We start from the raw sequence: 21189 nt of genomic DNA, 5'->3' as shown, positions 1-21189 counted from the left end.
CAGTAAACACAAAATATTCAAAATGTCTCAGCAAAAGTAGTAAAACTGGAAGCAAGGAAAAAGTCAAGAGAAATTTTTCCTAGAGAAAGTAGCAGAATGAAGGGTATTGCACATACTGAGTTATTCAGTGAGAATGGTCTATTTCAAATTCTTTATTTAAAGTATTTTAATAACAGATACCTTTTGTGAGCAATTAAGGCACTTTGGCTGTAAACTTACTGAATTCTGACAGACTTTTCATTTTTGGAACAATAAAAATCCAATCGTGTTCACTAAATGCTAAAGATTCATTACTGAGCTAACCTGCAAGACAAAGAGGCTAACTCTGGTTTCTCTAGGACAGTAAGAGAAAATGACCTGAAATGTTACTCAACAGACAAATCATGCCATGTTGGAATCCTCATTTTCAGTCACAGCTGCTTCTTCTTCCCCAGGAGATCTCTCTCCCTTAGCTGCACTGGACTTCTTTTTCTTCTTCTCCTTCTGCTCCATGTTACTTGATGCAAGCTCTTCACTCTTCTGAGTGATATATTTTAGCTGGGAACAATGAGTTAAACAATCAGTCCTCTACTGAGGAACTTCATTCATTCACAAGACATTAGAAAGAAATACTGAAGAGAAATTAACAGGGCAAATTATTATTACAAGAAAAATTAGATACTCCAAAAACCATTTACTTTGCCTTCTCAGGCAAGTTCATGTTGTGTATTTCAAATCATATATGGAAGGAAAAAATTTCCTTACATAAAAGTAAAATTAGTATTGGAGGCATTTTTCATGGATCAACATCTAGGCATGTCTTAGCAGATTAGTGAGTTTTATCCACTGAACATCATCTAGATCAGCACAGGAGGGAATGCAGTGATTCTGGGATCCCTGTATTAATGCTGGGAGACTCAGCACCCTGAGACAGACTCAAGGCTACAACAGAGAAACACAACATCAGGAAAAAGCAAAGTGATTCACGAGGCTCTGTCTGCTTATTGCACTTTTGAACTTGGAACTTCAGCAGCCCTGGTGCAACAAGAGCTCTGCTGCTTGAACTGCAATCAGATCTGTGTTACACCTCACCACAGTGAGGCAGAGCGAAGCAAAGTAAGATGAAAATTTAAAAATCACTGGATTGTGCCTGTCTACCTCAGAAAACAGTGAAATTGCTTATGCAACAGTTCCTTCACCATGTATACCTTCATTCAAATGAATTAAGGAAAATTAAGGAATTCAGTTAATTTTAAGAATTAACTGGTTTAAGAATGTTGCCAGACAGAAAACGCAGTGCATCTCACCAAAGAATTGCTTCTTCTAGCCAAAAGCTTCACGTCTTCTGTGGTGACTGTGGTTCGTTTTGCATGCCTGCATAACATCAAAAAACACTCCTTAACATTTTTGCTAACACTTACCATAATAGGCCAAGATCAAAAAGTACAGGGAATTTATATTTCATAACTTCACACACTATTTAAGAAGCCCTTTAAAAGCCTGAGTTACAAGATGTGTTTTAAAGATTATGTAGGAGCTAACACAAAAAAAAAGGAACGCCTTTGTAACAATCAGTGCATACCTTGCAAACATTTCAAGGTCTTTTGCAAAGATTTCTAGAGAAAACACAAAGATGTCATATATTTCAAAACACTGAGCGGGAAGAGACACACAATACACAAGTTAGCAAGTCAGTTATGAGAAGTGACCATAGCTGGCTATTAGACACCACTCGTACACAAGCAGGTGGGCACACAATACAGGCCTGAAAAGTCGAACTAGTATTTCTTGTATTAAAAAAAAAAAAAAGGAAAGAAAAAAAAGAAAGCAAGAGAATGGCCCGGTGACACCGAGTTGGGCGCTATTATTTGTGAAGGCCTGTGCCCGCAGCGATGGCTCCCGCACAGACACGGCCACAGACACAGCCAGGGAACAGGAGGCAACCCGAGGCAGCGCAGCTGTACCGCACTGCCGGAAGGTGATCTCCGCGATGGCCGCGATGCTCTGCTTGCTGAACTGCACGTCCTTGTCCTCCTCCACCTCCTGGCACAGGCACCCCACCGTGTAGTGAACCGCCGCCTTCAGCCTCTGCAGGGACCAAGGCAGGGCGGGCGGTGACACAGCGGCCTCGCCCCAGAGCGCGGTGCGCCGTGCGCGCCCGGTACCTGTGTGAGCATCTCCCGCTGCTCCTCGCCGCCCGCCGCCATCGCTGCCCTCACGCTTTCCCGCCCGCAGCGCGGGGCGGGGCCGCCGCCATCTTGGGCCCGCCCCGGCCCCTGAGGGGACGCGCGGCCGCGCCTGAGGCAGCGCCGCTGTGCCCGCCTTGGCCCCGCAGAGCTCCGCATCCGACTGCGCGACCTGCGGAAAGGTACCCTCGGCTGAAAGCTACCTTTTGCCTCATACAGATACTCAGGTGGAGATTAAGCAGATGTCTTAGCAGAAGTATATATGGCAAAAAATTAATAGAAAAATTCGGTGCGCACAGCACAAAAGTTAATGGGTTTTGAGAAAGAAAAAGGTTCAGACAGCCAGGTGAATTTCCAGATGGCCTGAAGATGACTGGCAGTAGCATTGCAGGGTGAGGATATAAAATAGAGCCAACTTTGCATGTTGCTGTGGGTATTTTTAATTGCCCCAGTGGAAAAAAGAGGCAAAAAATCAGGGAGATATGGGGAGGGGGGGGGAAATGCAAGAACACAGCAATGCAAAGTGTTTATGCCACAGCTTAAAACTGAGAACAGCTGGAGGGGCAATGGTGACAGACAGGAGTACGAGTTTTATTTCTCCGTGACCCACCCCACCCTCCCACCAAAGCACAGAGCTCAGTGACAGACTGAGCAGCTGAATGCCCAGGAATTAAATCTGTAAGGGCCAAACTGCTGCCTGCTAGCAATAAACCATGGCCATGGAAGAAAGGCCTTGACCTGCCTGGAACTTGTGTAAGTTCCTGTGCCGTCTGCCACTCTCCATCTCAGCAATTCCTGAACTGCAGTCACCTCTGTCTCGATCCCTAGGAATTTATGCACTACAATACTATAAACCTAATGTGACTATAAATTCTATTAAAGACTGTACAAAAGCATTTTACCTAGTTTTGGCCAGCACCAGTGGAAAGAAAACACCTCAATACATTTATAACTAAATTTATTTTAGTTTTCTTATATGATACATATAGAGAGATATACATATAGGTATGAAATACACCCCCAAGTTATTACAAAAGTGTCCAAACACAAGTTCTAGTGGAGTACAGTAAAAAGTGATATTCTAGAAGAAATGCTGGAGATCTACAGTATCTGGGCTCCAAGTGGAAGGATTTCCATTAGACATTGTAAGCAGAAGAGGACACGTTTCCTCCATGGCCTGTCCAGTTAGTATGGATAAATACGCCTGGCTTTGATAATAATTCATATGTATGTGCACCAAAGTAATCACGCTGAGCCTGGAATGAGAACACAGACAAACCAGACACACAAATGTCAGTATCATCTGAGTCCTAGAAGTTGCACCTACTGTTACCTAATCAGAAATGACAGAAATAAGATTGGGCTCCAATATTATAACACTCAAAATTGTTTTCTCATCATTAGCAAAGCCACTGCAATGAAAAATGTACTATATCTAACAATTAAATTAAGAGTTCTGCAGAAATGCAAGTACAGGATTTCTGCTTGGTACTAATCTAAAAACAAGCACTTCCATACATCCAAACATTCAAAGATACTTCTCTACAAACCATCTGGGTTCAAAGGTATCATTACCCTTGGTTCTCAGAGGGAACACAAACACAGGGCCCTGCCATGCCAGTATCTCTGGTGTTCTTTATCCAGCTGTGTGTAAGAGCTTCACATGAATGTGAAGCTGACATTTGTTTGAGTGCTGACATGAATTTCAGGGACAACAGAAATATATCAGGCCACCAATACTGTGAGTGAGTAGGACATGTTGCCATTGAGACCTTTAAAGCAGAATTCCAAGAACAGCATGACGAGATGTCAGTGCCTACCTGGATCAGGTTAGCTGGCAGTATCTCATGCCTGTATCCATCATAAAATGAAAGTGCTGTAGTGAAGCAGGGCATGGGGATTCCAATCTGCACACCAGTACTGATCACACGGCGCCAGGAGTCCTGGGAGGGAGGAAAAGGGGGGAAAGGGAAACCGATCAGCTCTGTGTGCAGGCACATGACCTACTCCAGTACTACTGTGTGTGCTGTTTCACTGTCTGTGAAACCTAATAACCAAAGCTGAGCAAATACAGCAGCACATGCCTGATTTTACATAAACGAGGTTGATCTTAAACAATGGCAACTAAGACAAGAGTTACGAGCAGGATGAGAACAGCTGAGACATGCAGTCAAACCACAGCCTCAAGCAGGGATGCTGTTCTTTCACATAAACATGGTCAGAGCATCTCAAAAGAATGAGCTCAGTGGGGAACGGGGAATGTTCTGAGGCACTTCCAGACCTCTCACCAAGCACAGAACAAAGCTCGCCCAAGGGCCCAGGAGGACAGTGCTGTCACTTCAGACAGAGTGGCGAATCCTCAGTTCAGCTGTTCATCTGGTCCAATAATTTGCACGGAATATTCAGATTCAGTTACAAGAACTACTACTGATAATATGAGACTTCTTTTTTGGCCAGATAATGTGGTTTTAATTGCACCCATCAGCTCCATCCAAATCAGGACAGTGTTTGCACAGACACAGGCCTAAAGAATGGGTGGGTCTGGAACTGTTGTTCTGGGGCTACTGCAAACAATGGTACTGGAACAGAGCTTTATGGTCTGCTCAGCTGAAATCCAGCTGCACAGCAGGCACAAGACACAGGGCAGAGAACAGAATATTCACACAGGCCAGGCCTTTTTTCCCCATATTATGGTCCTTCTGAATTGCTGATTTCTGCCTAAGGCTCTTCTGTACCAGTAAAATGGGAACCTTCAGTCTCCAATCATAGCTTGTGCAGTATCAAAGAGAAGAACCATGACAGTCCTTGCTGTAAATTGTTTTTATGCTCTCCTTTTGTTGGAACTTACCTGACAGTTTTCTACAGCTCTCTTAAAGAAATCATCCAACAGCAAATTCTGGAGCTCAGGGTTTCGATCAAAAGCGTCTTTGATTTTTCCCAGGAACACACTAGGCAAAAGTTAACCAGGAATAAATGTCACAGCTTCCAAAAAAGGCCCACAACTCAAAGATTACAGTGCCAAAACTTGACTCAGCCAGACTAACATTCCAAACACAACAAAGACCAAGAAAATTTTCAGCAGTTAAGCCACCAGAATAATGGGTTGATCTAGTAACCCTTGGTGTTGTCTACAGCCTCTCAGACTCTTACCAGCAGAGTAACTCCATGGATTTTCCACGGAAATCCCTAGGTTTGTCAGCCAAGCACTTCATAAACTAAACTGCCTGCTCTTCTCCCCTCAGCAGCCAGGTTACCCCCTCATCTCAGTTACCTTCTGATGATGCAGCCTCCCCTCCACATCAGTGCAATACCACCGTAATTCAGTGTCCAGCCAAATTCTTTGGCTGCTTGTCTCAGCAGCATGAAGCCTTGAGCATATGAGATAATCTTGGAAGCATACAGGGCCTAAAAACAAAAATCAATTTCAGGTTCCGAGAGAAGTCTCACAAAGTTGAACAACAAACTGCACAGGATACATACTCTGTCCAGCCCACATCTCAACAGGGATGACTACAGTAGCAACATTCCACTTATTTGAGAAACAAAATATCCTTTCCCGTTGGAAAGTTTGGTTCCAGCAGGGAGAGATGAGGGGTGGACAAGCTCCTGTGCATGAATTATGATCTCTGTGCCCCATGTAGTTGTCTCTGCCCACCGTGGCTTAGGGCTGAATTCCTTCTGGATCCTTCCTAACCTTCCCTTGGTTAGGAGTGGGTCACATTATGCTTTGTGGACATCAGGAGACAACACACGGTGCTGAAAGCAGGAACCAGTTCTCATGAAATATGAGCACGAGAGCTGCTGCCCAGGGTTCACAGCACCCCAGACCTGCACAAGGGCTCACCTTGCGGATGTCCTCCAGGAAAGCCTTCTTGTCCCCACTGAACTGGGTGGTTTTGGGCCCTTGCAGCAGCTTACTGGCCTGCACTCGCTCATCCTTGAGGGAAGACAGGCACCGTGCAAACACAGCTTCACCTTTGAGCATGGCAGGAAACAGGAGATCATTAGAAAGCTGGGCACCCTGTTCATGTCCGAGACAACCAAGCACCATGGAGTGTCACTGAGTGATGGGCCATGTACACAAGCAAAATAACTGGTGCGCAAATGAATTATTCCAACAGCACTCCTGAGGGGAGCACTGCCACTCAGTACAACCATTGGGCAAGTCTTGACTGATACAGCTTTCAAATGATAAAGAAAAAAGCCACAAGTCATCCACATGAACATTTATCCTCAGGAACATTTACCAGCTCTCAGTTTTGAGAATTTACTTTAAAATCTTTTCCTATCTATCAGAGACAGATAGTATTGCACTGCAATCTAGGGAACAGCGAGGCTGAAGACCTCACCAAGTATTGTATCATGCTGCTAAGATAAAAAGCTGTTCCTTAAATGCCAGCTTACATTAATGTTCCCTTGAACATGCAAAATAAGGGCAATTAAAATCAATAATAAATCAGCAGGTTAATTTATAGGATGAAAAAAAGATTCATAAATCTGGTAGGCCCCTAGCACTAGTATTGAGAAGTCCATAAGAATGTTTTCTAACATTGCTAAACAGGTTACTAAATATCATCTGTCAGGCTGGATCAGTGAGTTCTTAAACTGGTTTGAGCTGTACTTGTTTGCAACTGAAGACAGCATTGTAAAATGAGAGAGAAAAATGTTTTCTGTTCAGGGTCTCATAGGAGAAGTAAGTTTTCATACTGTCACATTTTGTTTTACCGTTTGAGTTGTGGTGTATTTAAAAAAAAAAAACCACTAAAAAACCCACACCCCAAAATCAACAACAATTTTTAAAAAAGAGTGAGTAATGTTTTCACAAGACTGGATCCTCCCTACAGCAGGAGGACATATCACACCTCAGTCAGAACAGGCTAATTTCCATTTCTGCAAAAACTTCCTTCTACGGTGGGGAGGAGCAGCACGGTAGGAAAAGCAGGAAAAAGCAGGAGTGGCATGACTCTGCTTTTACAAGCAGAAGGTTGCAAGTCATGCTCATGCAGTAAAACCACACAGCAACTGCCCTGAGAGCAGCCACGTTTGCACAAGGACTGTGGCACACACACTTCCCTATCAGCGTTACCTAACAGCTCCCCAGCACTGCAGAGCACTCATCAGGGAGTGTCTCCTCCACCCTTGATCTTTGCAAGCACCCCGAAGAGGAGAATATTAGCAGGACAAGCAGGAAACACTGTGTCAGCCTAGAACTGAAGGGCTACAGCAGCGTAGAACATTAAAACCATTTACAGAACTTGTTTTGCTGCTGGAATGCAGCCATGTTTCTTTGACAGCTACACTGCAGTTACTTTGTTTTACCTACTGAATGTAATTTTTCATATCTTCAGGACTTGACTAGCCAATGCAAAGGAAAACCAGGTAGAGAAAGCATGAAAATGAAAGCAAATCTGAGAGCAAAGAACCTTTTGACTAATCTAATTTACTGAGCAGGAGTTCACTCTGGACCTGTGGTATTAGGGCACTCTCAGTGTGTTACAGGTATGTTTCAGCTCCTCTGCATTACAACACTCTGAGCACAGCACTCAATGTTCCCCTGAACATCAGTGAGTCCTACAGCACTGCAGACACCACAGGTGACAGCAGCACTGCCAGCACTGAAGGAACAGGGTGAAAACAAGCGCAGCAACCAAACCCCAGGAGCAGCTGTCAGGGCAGAAAAGCTGGAACAGCTACACCTACAAGAGCCTCTTGTGGCAGCCCAGCCCTGCTGTGGGCTCTGCTGAGGCCGTTTTCCCCTGCTGGTTACTGTGACATGGTACAGGGAGGCAGCAAAGATGAAAGCACCAGTTACCGATGAGCGTGACCGGGACTCCGTACTCCAGGGCAGAAATGGCTGTCCACTTCCCCGTGCCTTTTTGCCCTGCACTGTCCCTGATCTTTGGGAGGAGGTATTTGCCATCACTGTCTTTGAATTTGAGAATATTGGCTGTGATTTCAATCAGGAAGGAGTCCAACTCTGTCTTATTCCACTCCTGAAATACCTGAAAAAGGAGAAAAAGTATATACATAGTCATACACACAGCAATTTGCTATGTCTCAACTATGTTTTAATTGATTAATGTATTTTGCCTGCTTGATTATAATGCTCAGTGTTTCACTAGCTCTTTTCAGGCAAGGCAGTTCACATCTCTATACCTGAAGGTGCTTCCTGGAGAGAAATCAACTGTAGCAGAGGAAGAGGTTTATACAACTTTTGTAAGCATTCAGCTGTCTGTGCTCACTGCTCCTACCTCATGTAAAGCTCGTGAGGAATACTGTGCCCCACCCTTGCAGGAAGCATGTCAGAAAAATTCACTTCATGCACAAGCAGCAGCTTTACCCAAGACCAGCACCTCACAGTGGCAGACAGACCATGGCACAAAGAAAGGAAAGACAATAAAAACTGCAAATCACCTTTGCCATCTCATCGTGCTCCATGCCCACCACATCTTTCATCAGGTGATAGGCCTCACAGATCAGCTGCATGTCTCCATACTCAATCCCATTGTGCACCATCTTCACAAAATGTCCAGCTCCTTCCTCTCCCACCTGTTCAGAAACATCCAAAAATCCCCTCAGCAACAGCATCGTCATCACTTCCAGAGTTTAACACCTGCCCATGGCTTCCTTCTGCCTAAAGGAGGGAACCAAAGACAGTGCTAACTGAGACCAGTGGGTCACAGGTCCACTGAGCTGCCCCAGCACACGACCCAGCCACAGAACTTTGTCTTTCCATTGCATGGCATGAGTTATCAGAATGAACACAGCCAGAAAATCAACCACTGATGGTGCTGTGTTTATTGTGGACAAACATCCATGAGCTTCAGCAAGCAAACTGCCTAAGCTTGGCTCTAACCCCAAGTTAGGGTCAGTATCAAATGACTATTTACCCAGTCACAACAAGGTTCCCCAGATCCCACTTTAGCAGCAATGCTTTGAAATATGGTCTTGATGTGGGGCCTGTGGGGAGAAAGAATACACCTTAGCAGCCAGGCAGGGGATACAAACACCACAAGAGAAAACAAATAAAATCTACCAGCATGATGCCTCCTTCTGTAACCTGCCAAAAGGCAGCCTGGCACTTTGATAACCCATCCACACAGCAATGCAAATTAATTATGTTTTTCCCAAGTAGACAGCTTGCAAGGCATTGGAACAATCAAGTCATGCTTCCAACACTGTATGGACAAGCACAGTGCACTGCAAGGAGCCCAGACATCCTCTCCATTTGAACACAGCTGCCTGTCCTTAGCTGATCAAGGCAAAAGATGATCAGGCAGAAACTTGCTGTTGTTGATGGCTCTGTGCCATCAAATTTGGACAGGCTGATACAGGTATGAAGCACTAATCCAAACGGACAGGGGCTCAGGAGATACTAAAGCTCCCTTAAAGCCTAGACACACCTTTTGTCTCCACATCTATACAGAGAATGGGCAACCAGGGGTAAAGTCTAATATGAGCACTGCTGTTCAGTCCTTTACTGAGGCATGGGTACAAAACAGCACAGCAGCATGCAGAAACTTGCAAATACACTGGTGCATTCAACAGTATCTACTGAAGCTCCTTTTATAATGTGCCACCACTGGGCCATTTGCTGCTGCCTGATTCGTGGTTAGCAGCTTCCCAAGTGTGTACAGCCTCAAAAGAGAAAAATAAGAAATAATACTTGTTTAGAATTAACCAAAACTCCCTTCTCCCTTCAGATGTCTGTAGGTCCTACTTTTGCCTGTAGATTCCTGGAAGAAAAACCTGCCTTTGTTCTGCCTTACGTGAAGCTTAGCACTGCCCCATGACCCCAGCCAGGTTGAGAAATCTGGAGCCTTGAGGAAGTGAGATGGCAACATATCTTGTTCTCTCCACACCCACACCCTCCTCTCTCCCTCCCTCCCTCAGTGCAGAGTGTGAATTGTTGCAAACCATCCTGAACAAGAAAATATAGCAGTTCATGCTTACCAGGCTTCCTTGGCTCCTCCTGGCATGAGAGAAGGTCCATATCTGGCACCCTCCTCCCCGCCACTAACTCCACTTCCCACAAACAAGATGCCCTTTGCCTGTAGCTCCTTACAACGCCTCTGGAACAAAGAGCAGAGCAGCATTATTTAATTTTGTTCATGCCAGAGCCTTACTCACAAAGGCTAGCAATTCAGATACAAAATTAGGATTTCAGGTCTGCTTTGGATGTGCTAGAAGCCAACCTTAAGAAAGCTTGTTCATACACCAAAGTGAGCATTAGGAAACTTCCTGTTGCTTTGGGTCCTTGCAAAAGTGACATGGTGAGAAAACAGGTCCTTATAAGCACCAGACAGACATGAGCAGCACTGAAGCCAGAAAAGGCTTGGAATTATATGTCAGGTGACACATGCTCTGTGTGAAGATGTGGGGGAGGCAGATTAGGCCCAAGGTGGAGTTGCTGAGTTCATTGCAGAGCAAAGGTACAAGCACAGAAACCTCTAAGGGCAAGAGATTGCCTCTGAGCTGGAGAGGGGCACAGGCTGGGATCCCCAAGGACACTGCAAGCTCCCCAGAGACTGACCCTCACTGGGCTTTCCACTCTGGCCTGGCCAGCTCACTCACCCACCACCAGGATGTGGGAGCAGGAACACGAATGTGAGCACCTCTGAGATTTAGAAACACCAATCTGAATGCAATATTTGCACGTGAGCACCCCAGACAGGCTAATGCAGCTTCTGTAACTGCTCACAAGCAGATCATTACTCTGCTGCTTCCACTACCAAGACAGCCAAACCAGCAGTTCTGTTTTACTGGATCGTCCTGGAATCACTAAGGATTAAAAAACAGCAACAAATCTATAAGTATCCTTTGACTTATAAATCTCCCTGAAAACTCCTAAGATTGTAAAATGAAATTTTCTAAAGGCCTCCACTCTTTAAAACACATTGAAACAAATAGTCTCTGGTGATCTGGGTAACTTCTATAAAAACATTCTTATAGTGCAGTCCTTAATTGCTCTTTAATAGGCTGCATGATTTAATTTTGCAGAAATCAGTTTGGCTTTTCCAGAGCACAGGGCCGATGGCATCTTAATGACAGACTCTTCTGATGATCAGCAGTGGCAAAGTCTTGTGTATTTTACTCATTCACTTTAGGCAGGAAACAGGCTTACCGTGGTGTCTCTGTACTCAGAATTCCCACCATCAATTATGATGTCTCCAGTCTCCAACAATGGCACCTGTCAAAAATAAACCAGCATTTTGGTTTTCTGCATACATTCAAAACCTCACTACTGATGAAGAACTGAGAACTTCCAGAGGCAACTCCTCCAAAAGACAGCAAGAAGCCTCATGCAGCAGGAGTGTCTGCCTCACCAGTTTATTGATGAAGTCGTCCACGGCGCTCCCAGCCTTCACCAGCAGGATGATGCGGCGGGGCTTCTTCAGCGTGGAGACCATCTCCTGCAGGCTGTGGGCACCCATCACTTTGGTTCCCTTGGCCTCGTTAGCCAGGAAATCATCCACTTTGGAAACCGTCCTGTTGAAAGCACAAACCTGGGGGGGCAAGAAAACGCGTTAATAAAAGCTGTCAGTGCAACAGTAACTTCAGCGCAGAGTGCAAATTATACAAGCAAGGTTCAGCATGCTGTGCTCTCCCACTTCCCCCGTCGTGACGGGCGCGGGGCAGGGATGAACCTGAGCATGTCTTTGCAAGTGCCTCGGGGGCCTGTGGCTGATGGCAAGGCCAAGGCAAACTCCAGGGAAAAGTCATGCATAATTAACATATCGGTGCCAGCTGAGTTCAGGCGTGCACCGCTGTTCTTCTCTGGAAACAGGACAAAGGCCAGCACAGGTACAACTAACAGGAGGAAATCACTGCCATGAGATCATCGCAGCTGCGGGGGAAGCACCCACAAAACGCTCGGCTCCAGTCCCAAGTGCTGCCAGCCAGCCTTCCTAAACCACTGTTTCCTCACTTACCACGAAGCCGTGGTCATTCATGTTCAAAATCAGGTTCTGGCCCATCACGGCCAATCCAATCAAAGCGATGTCAGCTCTGGAAAGGGAAAGAACAGACATGCCGGGAAGTCACCCAGGGACCCCGCGGCAGCAGCAGCATCCCTACCAGCCAGGCTGCCAGGGCAGCCCGTCCCTTCCTAGGGAACACGGGCAGCTCAGCTCACTGCCAGCTGCTGCCGCAGCGGATCACGGAGCCGAGGCCGTGCGGAGCCCCCGGGACAGCCCCGGGGAACCGCGCACCGGGGCCTCCCGGGGCCTCCCGGCGCCGCCAGCCGCCTGCAGCCGCGCCGCACCGCCCCGCCGCCGGGCCCCGCTCCCCGCTCTCACTCGGCCATGGCAGCGCCGTTCGGGTCTCTCCGTTCCCTCGGTTCTCTCCGTTCCCTCGGTTCCCCGGGGCTCTGCGCGCTCGGCCTGCTCCGCGCGCCGCTTCCTCTCATCAGCCGCGGGCGGGGCGGGGCGGGGCCGAGCGCGCCCATTGGCGCCTGAAGCGACTCCGCCCCCCGCCCATGGCCCGATGTCCCGAGGCCACGCCCCCTTAAAGCGGCCGCGGCGCGGCGGGCCCCGCTGTCCCCGCGCTGTCCCCGCGCTGTCCCCGCGCTGTCCCCGCGCTGTCCCCGCCGCCTGCGGGGCCCGAGGAGCGCCGAGAGCCGCGCCCGCCGCGGAGGAGCCGCGCAGCTGCCCCGGGCCGTGGGCTGTGCCTGTTCCCAGCCATACGCGGTCCCTTCAGCCCTCAGCCCCCAGCCCTCAGCCCCCAGCCCCAGCCCTCACCCCTCAGCCCCCGGCCCCCAGCGCTGCCCGGAAGGCGGCCAGGCCAGCCTGACAAACGCGTCCTTCCATCAGCACCAAGGTGACCCCAGCACAAAGGCGCTGCCCCCTCCGCTCCCGTGGATCGGACACACACACCTCGAGACCACAGCTTCTATTAAATTCTGTAGAAGTGATTTCCTAAACAAGATGAGACCCACAGCAATCTGGCCCATCAAGTTTTTGGTTCACCTTAAATTTGGGCACCCTTTCTTTCTCAAGAGCAGTCGAGATAAATTTCATTAAAGCGTCGGCTGGTTCAGCACAGGTTTTAAAAACCAGTGATCGACATAAGATACAAGCAATTAAATCATAATGAGAGGAGCACACATTCTGTCTGCTAATGCACTGGTTGTACCTTTATTGTTTCACCTCGTTCACTAACAATTCAGTGGTGCAAGGTTACCATACACAGTTAGATATCTGCATTGCACACCTAAGGCTATACAGCAAATGGATCAGAATTAGTACAAATACATGAACTATATTTACATTTTGTATACTCAAGCTCCAAATATCAGATATATTTACAAAATAAAATAAGAAAATGAAAACCTGAAATTAATGTACAGTGTTGCTGATACACTCCTTCGCTGGGATGAAATCAGTTTGCAAAGAGATTTGTTCGAGAAGGCCACTTATCCAGCATTTACCTTGTATACCTTGTGTACAGAGATTAACAGGGCCATGGGGACCGCAGCTCCAAGGGGTGTCTGATGTCCAAATTCGGGAGCCATAACCAACTGCACATGAAATATGAACAAGCAAAGTGGGAAACTCAGACCTGATCCTGGCGAGTGCTGATCACTCGAGACTCCCTCTGCCTGCAGTCCCTGGTTTCCAGGCAAGCAAGAGGTAAACTCAGCACTGCTCAGGGGCAGCCCATTCCCTTGGCAACATCAGGAACTGAAGACTCGGGAGCTCCACAGCAGTTTCCTGAACACACAGCTGATCCCAGCAATTTGAATCCTGTTCCCAATGACATTGGACACAACCATCTGGTTAGTGTTGGACTAGTTTTGATTTCAAACACACGGAACACATAAATGGCCTTCTGAACAAAAGTCAGTCCTGCTCTTGAGCAGCTGATGTTTTGAGACAAGGAAGCACGAAGTTACCAATCCTGCTACAGACACACAGCCAGAGCACAGCTGGGTCAGTGACTAACGGAGATCCACGCACACAGGGCTGTCTGCAGGGACAGCCAGCAACGCCCTCCCAGCACAGCAGGAGCCTTCCTCCTCCAGCAGCATCCTCAGCACACGCCCAGCACAGCACCAGCTGGCCCAGCTCTGCAGTGCAGGAGCCCAGGCAGACCCACGTGCACAGGCAGTTTAGTACCAGTGGGTGTTAGACTGAAGCTAATCCTCTTTCTTATCTAATGTGCAATTAATTACAGATGTATAAATATACAATACATTACATAAAATTAAATCCCTGTAAATTAGATAACAAGCAGCAAAAAGTAAAGTCTTTGCTTTGAAATACCATGTTAATCAGTAATAAGGACTATTAGACATTGACACAAAAAACCTTTTCTTGGCAGTCTGGAAATCATGCTCTCTGGAAACAGTACTCCCTTCTCTTCTGTATTCCCAGAATACAGGAATCTTCTTTACAAAGGTACTTAAAGTGCATTTCTAAAACACAGCATAGGAGTTTAGCTTAATTTCACAATGCCCAGGAAGATCCAACATAATTTTCAATGTACAAAAAGGACAGTTTTCTCCTTCCTTTTGGCGAGGAGCATAAAAACCCAAACAGAGCCCAGCTGCACACTCGTTCCTCCAGGAATGCCCACCAAGCTCCCTGCTGGTGCGTGTCCCACGGGCTGGCAGGCCCACAGCAGGATGCCTCCTCCAAGAGGCCGAGTCCCCAGAGCTGGCTGACTCTGGGCCTGCACACACACTGCAGTAACCAGGAACGGGCTTTCGAGTGGCAGCACAAGGCAACTTAGCCTCCTTTTCCTTCCTCATTCTGCTTCCAAAAAGAAATTTCTAACATGCCGGGCTAAGCTTTGAAATGAATGGAAATTCACTTTTTTTGTTTACTTGTTTGGTTTGTTACCTCTTTAAAGAAAACTTGGACTGCTTTCAGTCCAGTTTTAAGTAGGGAAACCCAAATGTCTCAAAGCAGGCTTCAGTAATTGCCCAAGAACTTGTCTGCCTTTATGTCAGACCTGAAAACAGTAATGCCCATTTGAACTCCACACAACAAGGACCTAGTTTGTTACAGATTATGCAGCTTTAAGAGATGCTGGTGCTTAAAACCAGACTTTTGCTCTTCTGATGATCCACGATCCACTCAGACCTCAAGTCCCCAGAATTTGCTTGGAGTTTTAAGACAGAAGAGTGACATTTATGCAACACTTCAAGCTCTCTGTAAACTAAGCATCTGTCTCTTCCTGCTTTTAAAGGAAGATCCCCTAATCATGATTTTGTGCAATGCCTATAACCACTTGGTTCATTCTCTCATTATCCAAAGCAAAGACTTAGAAAACTAGTTTTCTCTAGTTAAAAAAAAGAAACAGATAAAAGTTAAAATGCTCTCAGTGTGTCACAACCTACCACCACCTCAATCACTCTGCCTCCTCAAACAGGTTCCACTGTCATTATAAACAGTGGTGATGGCAGCAATAACTTAATGCTTAGAATTAACCTAATTCTCGAGATCAGCTTAGCTGCAGTGTGAGGAGCCCTCCTGCAGGACAAACAGTTTTATCCACACACTGGAAGTGCTTTATCATCATTGCATAACAAAGGAATATCATCACTGTATTAAGAGTCACACACAGTTAAACAAGACAAAAACAGAAGGAAAACAAAAACAAAAAAACCTCCAAACCCTATCCCTATCATGTTCCTGGGTCCCCAGGATGCTCCCTCACTCTGGCTTCCAGTTCTGAAATAAATCTGAGGACCACAGAGACAGCATGAGCATAGGAGTTAGCTGAGAACTACCTCAAGACATGCAAAGGAATGTTCCAGCAAGTGGCAGCCTCCATCTCCCTGCTCTTTGCCTTCCAGGCTGCTGGGAGCTCTCACTGTGCCCTGCACTGTTTGAACATGAAGCCCACAAAGCAAAGCCCTCCCTCAGCAGATTCCAGTCCCACGCACACGGGGCCTGCACTGATGGCCTGAACCCAAAGGAGCCTGCTGTGCCCACTGCAGGAGAGGGACAAAGCCTTCCAGCTCTCCCTGGCGAGGCTGGAGCTCCAGATGAAATCCCTTCACACCGCCCAGGCCCACAGCCAGCCCCAGCAGTGCCCTGGGTACAGCAGGGAAGAGCACACAACATCCCCACACCTGACTGAGAGAGAGGAGTTCACTTCCCCAAAAGGAAATTCATTCTGCTCTTCTTTCCTGGGGCAAGACCAAAGCTTTGGCCACAAGAACTTACACTGTAGGTCAAGAACTGACACCACCCAGCTGATGTCCAAGAAGCCAACCATGACATTCCACTGACCAGGACCAGAGTCCACTTGCTCTGTTCTCCAGAAGGGTTAACTCTGAATACAGTGGGGTTGAGCTGATGAAAACTGCAGCAGTTATTTCAAAAGGAATTGAAAGTGTCCTGCAGCTCAAAGCTGCAGGTGCTGGGCCTGGAGGTGTTCCACAGCCCCCGGGTGCTGCCATGGGCAGCTGGGGTGACACGGGAGCAGTACAGGTTAGGGATGCACAAACAGGCCCTTGGGACAACGCTGCAGAGCTGCTACCCTGACACAGCCAGGGGAGTCCTGAACCTTTCCCAGAGAGGTGAGAACTGTTCCTGCAGAACCTGGAAGTCAGGACTAAGAGCAGGAAGAGGGGATCTGCCCTCCATGGTGATCCAGGTATCAACTGCACTTTCGTTTCTATTTAACACTCCCCATCTGTCAAATACACAGCTTGAGCATCTGAAATTCTTGGGATTTTCTCTCATATTTCAGTCTGTGGTCTACTTCCCCTCAGATCAGCACAGTCTGCTCAGCCCAGTTCAGAGGCTGAGGAGTGCGTGTTGATGGAAACTCTTCTGGGAAAGTGTTAAACCCAAGCACTGTTCACCTGCAACCCCCACAGCAAGAGTTTAAAGGCAGATTGTTCTAGCCAGCCCCTCCTGGTTTGTTCCCTAACTTTTCCTAGCTCATGCCTCAGCCTGCTGCACCCTGGAAACTCAGAAACTTGCACAAAGTCCAAAATCCAGTCTGTCCAGATAGATTTGTCCAATATCAGCTTTCAGCAGAGTTTAACTTCGAGGCTGGATCCAGAAAGCCTGAGGAGCTATTGCAGTTCCTGGCTGGGTAACGTCTCCATTAAACAATTTATCTTTCCCTGGCACTGGAACTTTGCCCTGAGGGAACCATTGACCACTGCCAAGTCACAAATTGAATGAAAACCCTGTAGCAGTCTAGACAGACAGTGGACAGTGGGACAGACACCAAAAGGTCAGTTGAAATGGGAAAACAATTGTTATAGGAATTTTTTTTTTCTTTTTAGAGTCGTGCATAATCACTCGCTTTTTTTGATTTTTTTTTTCTTTCTCTTTTTGTTTGGCCACATGCTACTAGTACAATTCAGGTACAGGTGAAAAGAAACAAGGTAGGGTTAGAATACCTAGAAAATGTGCTGAAGGAGTGGGGAAGGTGGGGGATGTTAAGCCACAGGATTACATACAAGAGAAACCGTCAAGAATCACAAAGAGAAAATGAGAGGTAACACTATCTATGGGAGGGTGAGTGGGGAGAACAGATGAGAACATTTCATGGACTCAGTACTTCATCTGGCCCGTGCGTCTTCGAGCCAGCTTTGACCTGCACAAAAACAAAGGGAAAAAGTAGTTGGTGAATTATGAAAGTTCATCTTTCCTCCCTCCCCAAAGTTCATCCACCTTTTTTTTTTTAAATTCTTTGGTACAGTCCTATTTTACTCCATATGTTAAGAAAGTAAAATGTATCCAGGGCTGTAATGAGAAAGAATTCTCACTTCTCTGCTTCTTTAATGGGAGAAGGGATCATTTAAGGGCTTCACTGTTCAGAAATTATTTGATGCTGTATGGTAACAGCTTTGCTTTTTAGGTTTGGGGTTTTTTTGTTGAAAGGAAGAGCTACTGCAGTGGAGTAAGATGTGTCCAGCAAGCAGGGGCTGTCTGTGATAATGGAGGGACTGCCAGAGAAGTTATAAAAGGGAATGTAATTTCTGCTTTAGCTCATAATCAAGGACCTAAAAAGGTAATCCAGCTCAGAAGAAGTAAGAAACTTTATAAATTTGTAAAATGGCAATACAAGGAAACCACCTTGTGGTTTCCAAATGCAGCATCCCACACCTGTTCAAACTGGACATGGCTGTTCAGAACATCACAAGCCAAAACAACAGCCCCTGCAGTTCCTGAAATACAGGGCTGGTTTGTTTTCTGATTGTTCTGGGGGTTTTTCTACCTACTCTCCTCCTTCCTCCAGTTCCCACATCTTGTCAAATTCCTGACAAAACTAAAATCTGTGACCAAGCATCTGGCTCCAGGTCTGAGCAGGTCCCTTTGCAGCCCTGAGCTGCTCTTACCGAATTGTGCCAGCAAGGAGAGGGTTGAAGGCGTACAACCAGTCGTTCATGTCCTTGTCATTGATGGCCTGGAGCAGGACCCCACGGTGCTTGGTGCACACTCCAAACGTGTTGGGTGTCTGCAACACGAAGGACAACTCAAACACAAAGTCTACAAGCACAGAGGCTGAAGCACATTTCCTCTCTGAGAGAATCTGCTCCGTCACACCCCTCCTTCCCTCCTTCCCTCACTGATGTCTCACTGCTGATTTCCAGGGTATTATTACTCATTATCTTCTACCAAATAGAGTCGTAACTGCTGAGTGTGGGCTTGAAGAGATGGACCAGTAGAATTCATTCTGTTCCTTGCAGGATGTTTGTATGTGTTGTTTTGTGGGGTTTTGTTTTTAAACAAACAAAACACACAACCCCAAAAAAACTTACAAAGGAAGCTGCAAAAACCCAACAGGCAGGGTGATGGCACCCATGGTCCTAAAAGCTAATCTGATGTGACAGCAGCCAGGGTCACTCTGGTACAACGGTGTCCAAAACCATAAGAAAGCCTGAACAAACTGGGAACTTTGTGGGCAGGATCCTCAATGTCTCCACGACTCAGATCCATTCTCCTCACACCAGAGACGACACACCTGATGGTACAGATGCACTGCTACTTGTAATGTTCTTGCTTTATGGATAAATAAACAACAGCTCTCAGACTGACCTTCACCATGGCCTGTTGATCCTCGCTGTATTCCACCTGAGCTGTGGATAAGTTTATGAGTCCTCTTTCTACAGGATCTTTGTCACTGTTGTAAATAAAAACATAGGGACGGCGAACCACCACAAAGTGCTTGGCCCAGGAGCTGGAGAGTGGCTCCTTGAAGTGGAGGTATCCTTTCTTTGACACCACAGAGCTGGAAAAAACAAACCCACGTCAAAAACAGAAACAGATTTTCCCTGAGTATCCCTGTTAACTGCAAAACACTGTGTAAGACACTCAGTCCTTAATATGTTTTGTGTGCAACTGTATTCTGAAGAAGTTCTTTTAAAACAAGCTGAATGGTGTCTTCAACAACTCTGCAAAAGTCTGACAGTCTTCCCCAATCCATCACAGAGGACTCTGCACTGCTATCACCTGTTAATCTTCCTTCTTCAAAAGGGGCACAGAAGCTAAGAATCTCAGAAGGCCCCTGTGACAGTTCTTGGGAAGCCACGATCACACAACAATAGAAAACTCACCCTGGTCTGATTTCCTCAATATCAGGAACCAGGTTTAGGAACTCGTTCTTCCCAGCTCTGGCAAGGTAGGAAGTTTCTACTGCAGGAATTATCTGGAACTGCTCCACCTCATGACAGGGACTGGAGGCACGAGAATTTGCTTCTGGTGTCCTTTAAAAAAAGTAGAGAAAAAAAAGTCAATCACAACAAAGCAACCAAATGTGACAATGGAATTTAAACTGCATCTTCAGGCCAGCCTCAAGTTCCATCCTCCAGCCCAGATTTATCGTATGACAGTGGGATCCTTTAGTACAACACTGAATAGCATTTTCCTTTGATATCTGCGGAATAAAACCTATAATAACCACTAGTAAGTTGCTTCCCCACTACTTCTACCTTTTTTCTCCTCCTAAACATAGTCACAACACAAACATACTTCCTACTGCTGCTGGATGTAAAATGTTCTGCTTCCTCAGCACTCCTCCCTCAGGGATGCTGAACTGAGAAGGTACAAATTATGTATTTCCCTACATAGTTATTACCAATTTCATCAAAAATATCTTGTATAGATACAGCTGAGAAAGATAAACAGAGATTAATGGCTAAACTGGTTTATTCTGGGTTGTTATTAGTAGACCTTTTCAACAGATCACTGAAAAAACTTGTGGACTGTGCAAACTGTAGATGCACTGGTCACTGGAATGACAAGCATCTGACTGTTCCCCCAACACAAGCAAAAATAAAAACACTTCAAAAGAACAAAATGGGGAAAAAGAATTGTGCAGAGTGACTGGAGAAGTAAGGCAAGGGGGCTGTACTAGAAATATCTGAAAGTAGGGAAAAGGAAGAAATGAGGAAAAACAAATCAGACAACAGCAAAGAGATCTGTGAAGCACTGAAAAGTGACATTTCCTTTTAACACATTGCACTTACTTCTGATCAACTGAGTTGCACCTGGAATCCACCAGAGAAGGGCAGGTGGATGAGGGGGTGAGGGTGGCACTGCTGAAACTGGACACGGACGGGTCCCTTCCAATTGGGGAAATGTCTGAGAGCTGCAAGCAAAACACATCACAGCAGCTGATGTTCACTCCTGGCTCAGAGACAGAAAGGCTTTGGCACCAGCCATTCCCCTACTCAGCAGGCAGATTTTCACACAAACCCATCTGGGGGCAGAAATACAGCAGCATTTATGCAGACACAGCTTGCTATTACCAATGTCCTACACTTCTGATTATTCACACTCTGACTTCTTCAGTGGATAAACATCATCCAGATTGAAACAGGCAGAAATTTTAACAGTAGATTTATCCTCTTACATAGGGAAAGTGTATGTAGGGAAAGACAGTAAGAGTCTGCTAATAAACTGGGTACTGTACTACAGTGCAAGCCCACACCATTGCAATTCCTGCCATAGCCTTTGGAACCTAATGCTGAATAGCCAAATGCTTCCAGTGGACTGAAAATAAAAAATAATAAATTAATATAAAGTGGTTTATCTTTTCATAGTATCAGCAG

General features: G+C 46.3%; 3 protein-coding genes across 8 annotated transcripts in view; all 3 read right to left on the bottom strand.

Moving 5' to 3' along the window:
• Nucleotides 1–137: 137 nt before the first annotated feature.
• CENPS (centromere protein S) lies at nt 138–2265 on the bottom strand. Its single transcript, XM_064396866.1, has 5 exons — nt 2145–2265; nt 1944–2067; nt 1562–1595; nt 1287–1353; nt 138–537 (listed from the first exon to the last, which is right to left on the bottom strand). The coding sequence occupies exons 1-5, from the start codon at nt 2184–2186 to the stop codon at nt 382–384; spliced, it is 423 nt and encodes a 140-aa protein (XP_064252936.1). The 5' UTR covers nt 2187–2265; the 3' UTR covers nt 138–381.
• Nucleotides 2266–3106: 841 nt separating this feature from the next.
• PGD (phosphogluconate dehydrogenase) lies at nt 3107–12595 on the bottom strand. The gene is made up of 13 exons (XM_064396860.1): nt 12464–12595; nt 12098–12173; nt 11492–11671; nt 11290–11355; nt 10119–10237; nt 9056–9125; nt 8580–8714; nt 7978–8167; nt 6010–6140; nt 5437–5570; nt 5014–5113; nt 3986–4108; nt 3107–3421 (listed from the first exon to the last, which is right to left on the bottom strand). Exons 1-13 carry the CDS (start codon nt 12571–12573, stop codon nt 3302–3304), a joined length of 1554 nt encoding a protein of 517 aa, XP_064252930.1. The 5' UTR covers nt 12574–12595; the 3' UTR covers nt 3107–3301.
• A 676-nt stretch (nt 12596–13271) lies between these two features.
• The window catches only part of KIF1B (kinesin family member 1B), a 77487-nt gene continuing 69569 nt past the window's right edge, over nt 13272–21189 (bottom strand). For all 6 annotated transcript variants that reach the window (XM_064396852.1, XM_064396856.1, XM_064396855.1 and 3 more), the window contains 5 exons: nt 20605–20726; nt 19693–19842; nt 19175–19367; nt 18475–18593; nt 13272–17729 (listed from right to left, as the gene is read on the bottom strand). In XM_064396852.1, the coding sequence (XP_064252922.1) occupies nt 17687–17729; nt 18475–18593; nt 19175–19367; nt 19693–19842; nt 20605–20726 (627 nt within the window). In that variant the 3' untranslated portion in view covers nt 13272–17686. The remainder of the gene's footprint in view (nt 17730–18474; nt 18594–19174; nt 19368–19692; nt 19843–20604; nt 20727–21189) is intronic.

This window comes from Passer domesticus, chromosome 22 (genome assembly GCF_036417665.1).
Source record: "Passer domesticus isolate bPasDom1 chromosome 22, bPasDom1.hap1, whole genome shotgun sequence".
Lineage (NCBI taxonomy): Eukaryota > Metazoa > Chordata > Aves > Passeriformes > Passeridae > Passer > Passer domesticus.
This window is presented reverse-complemented; position numbering and strand designations above follow the sequence as displayed.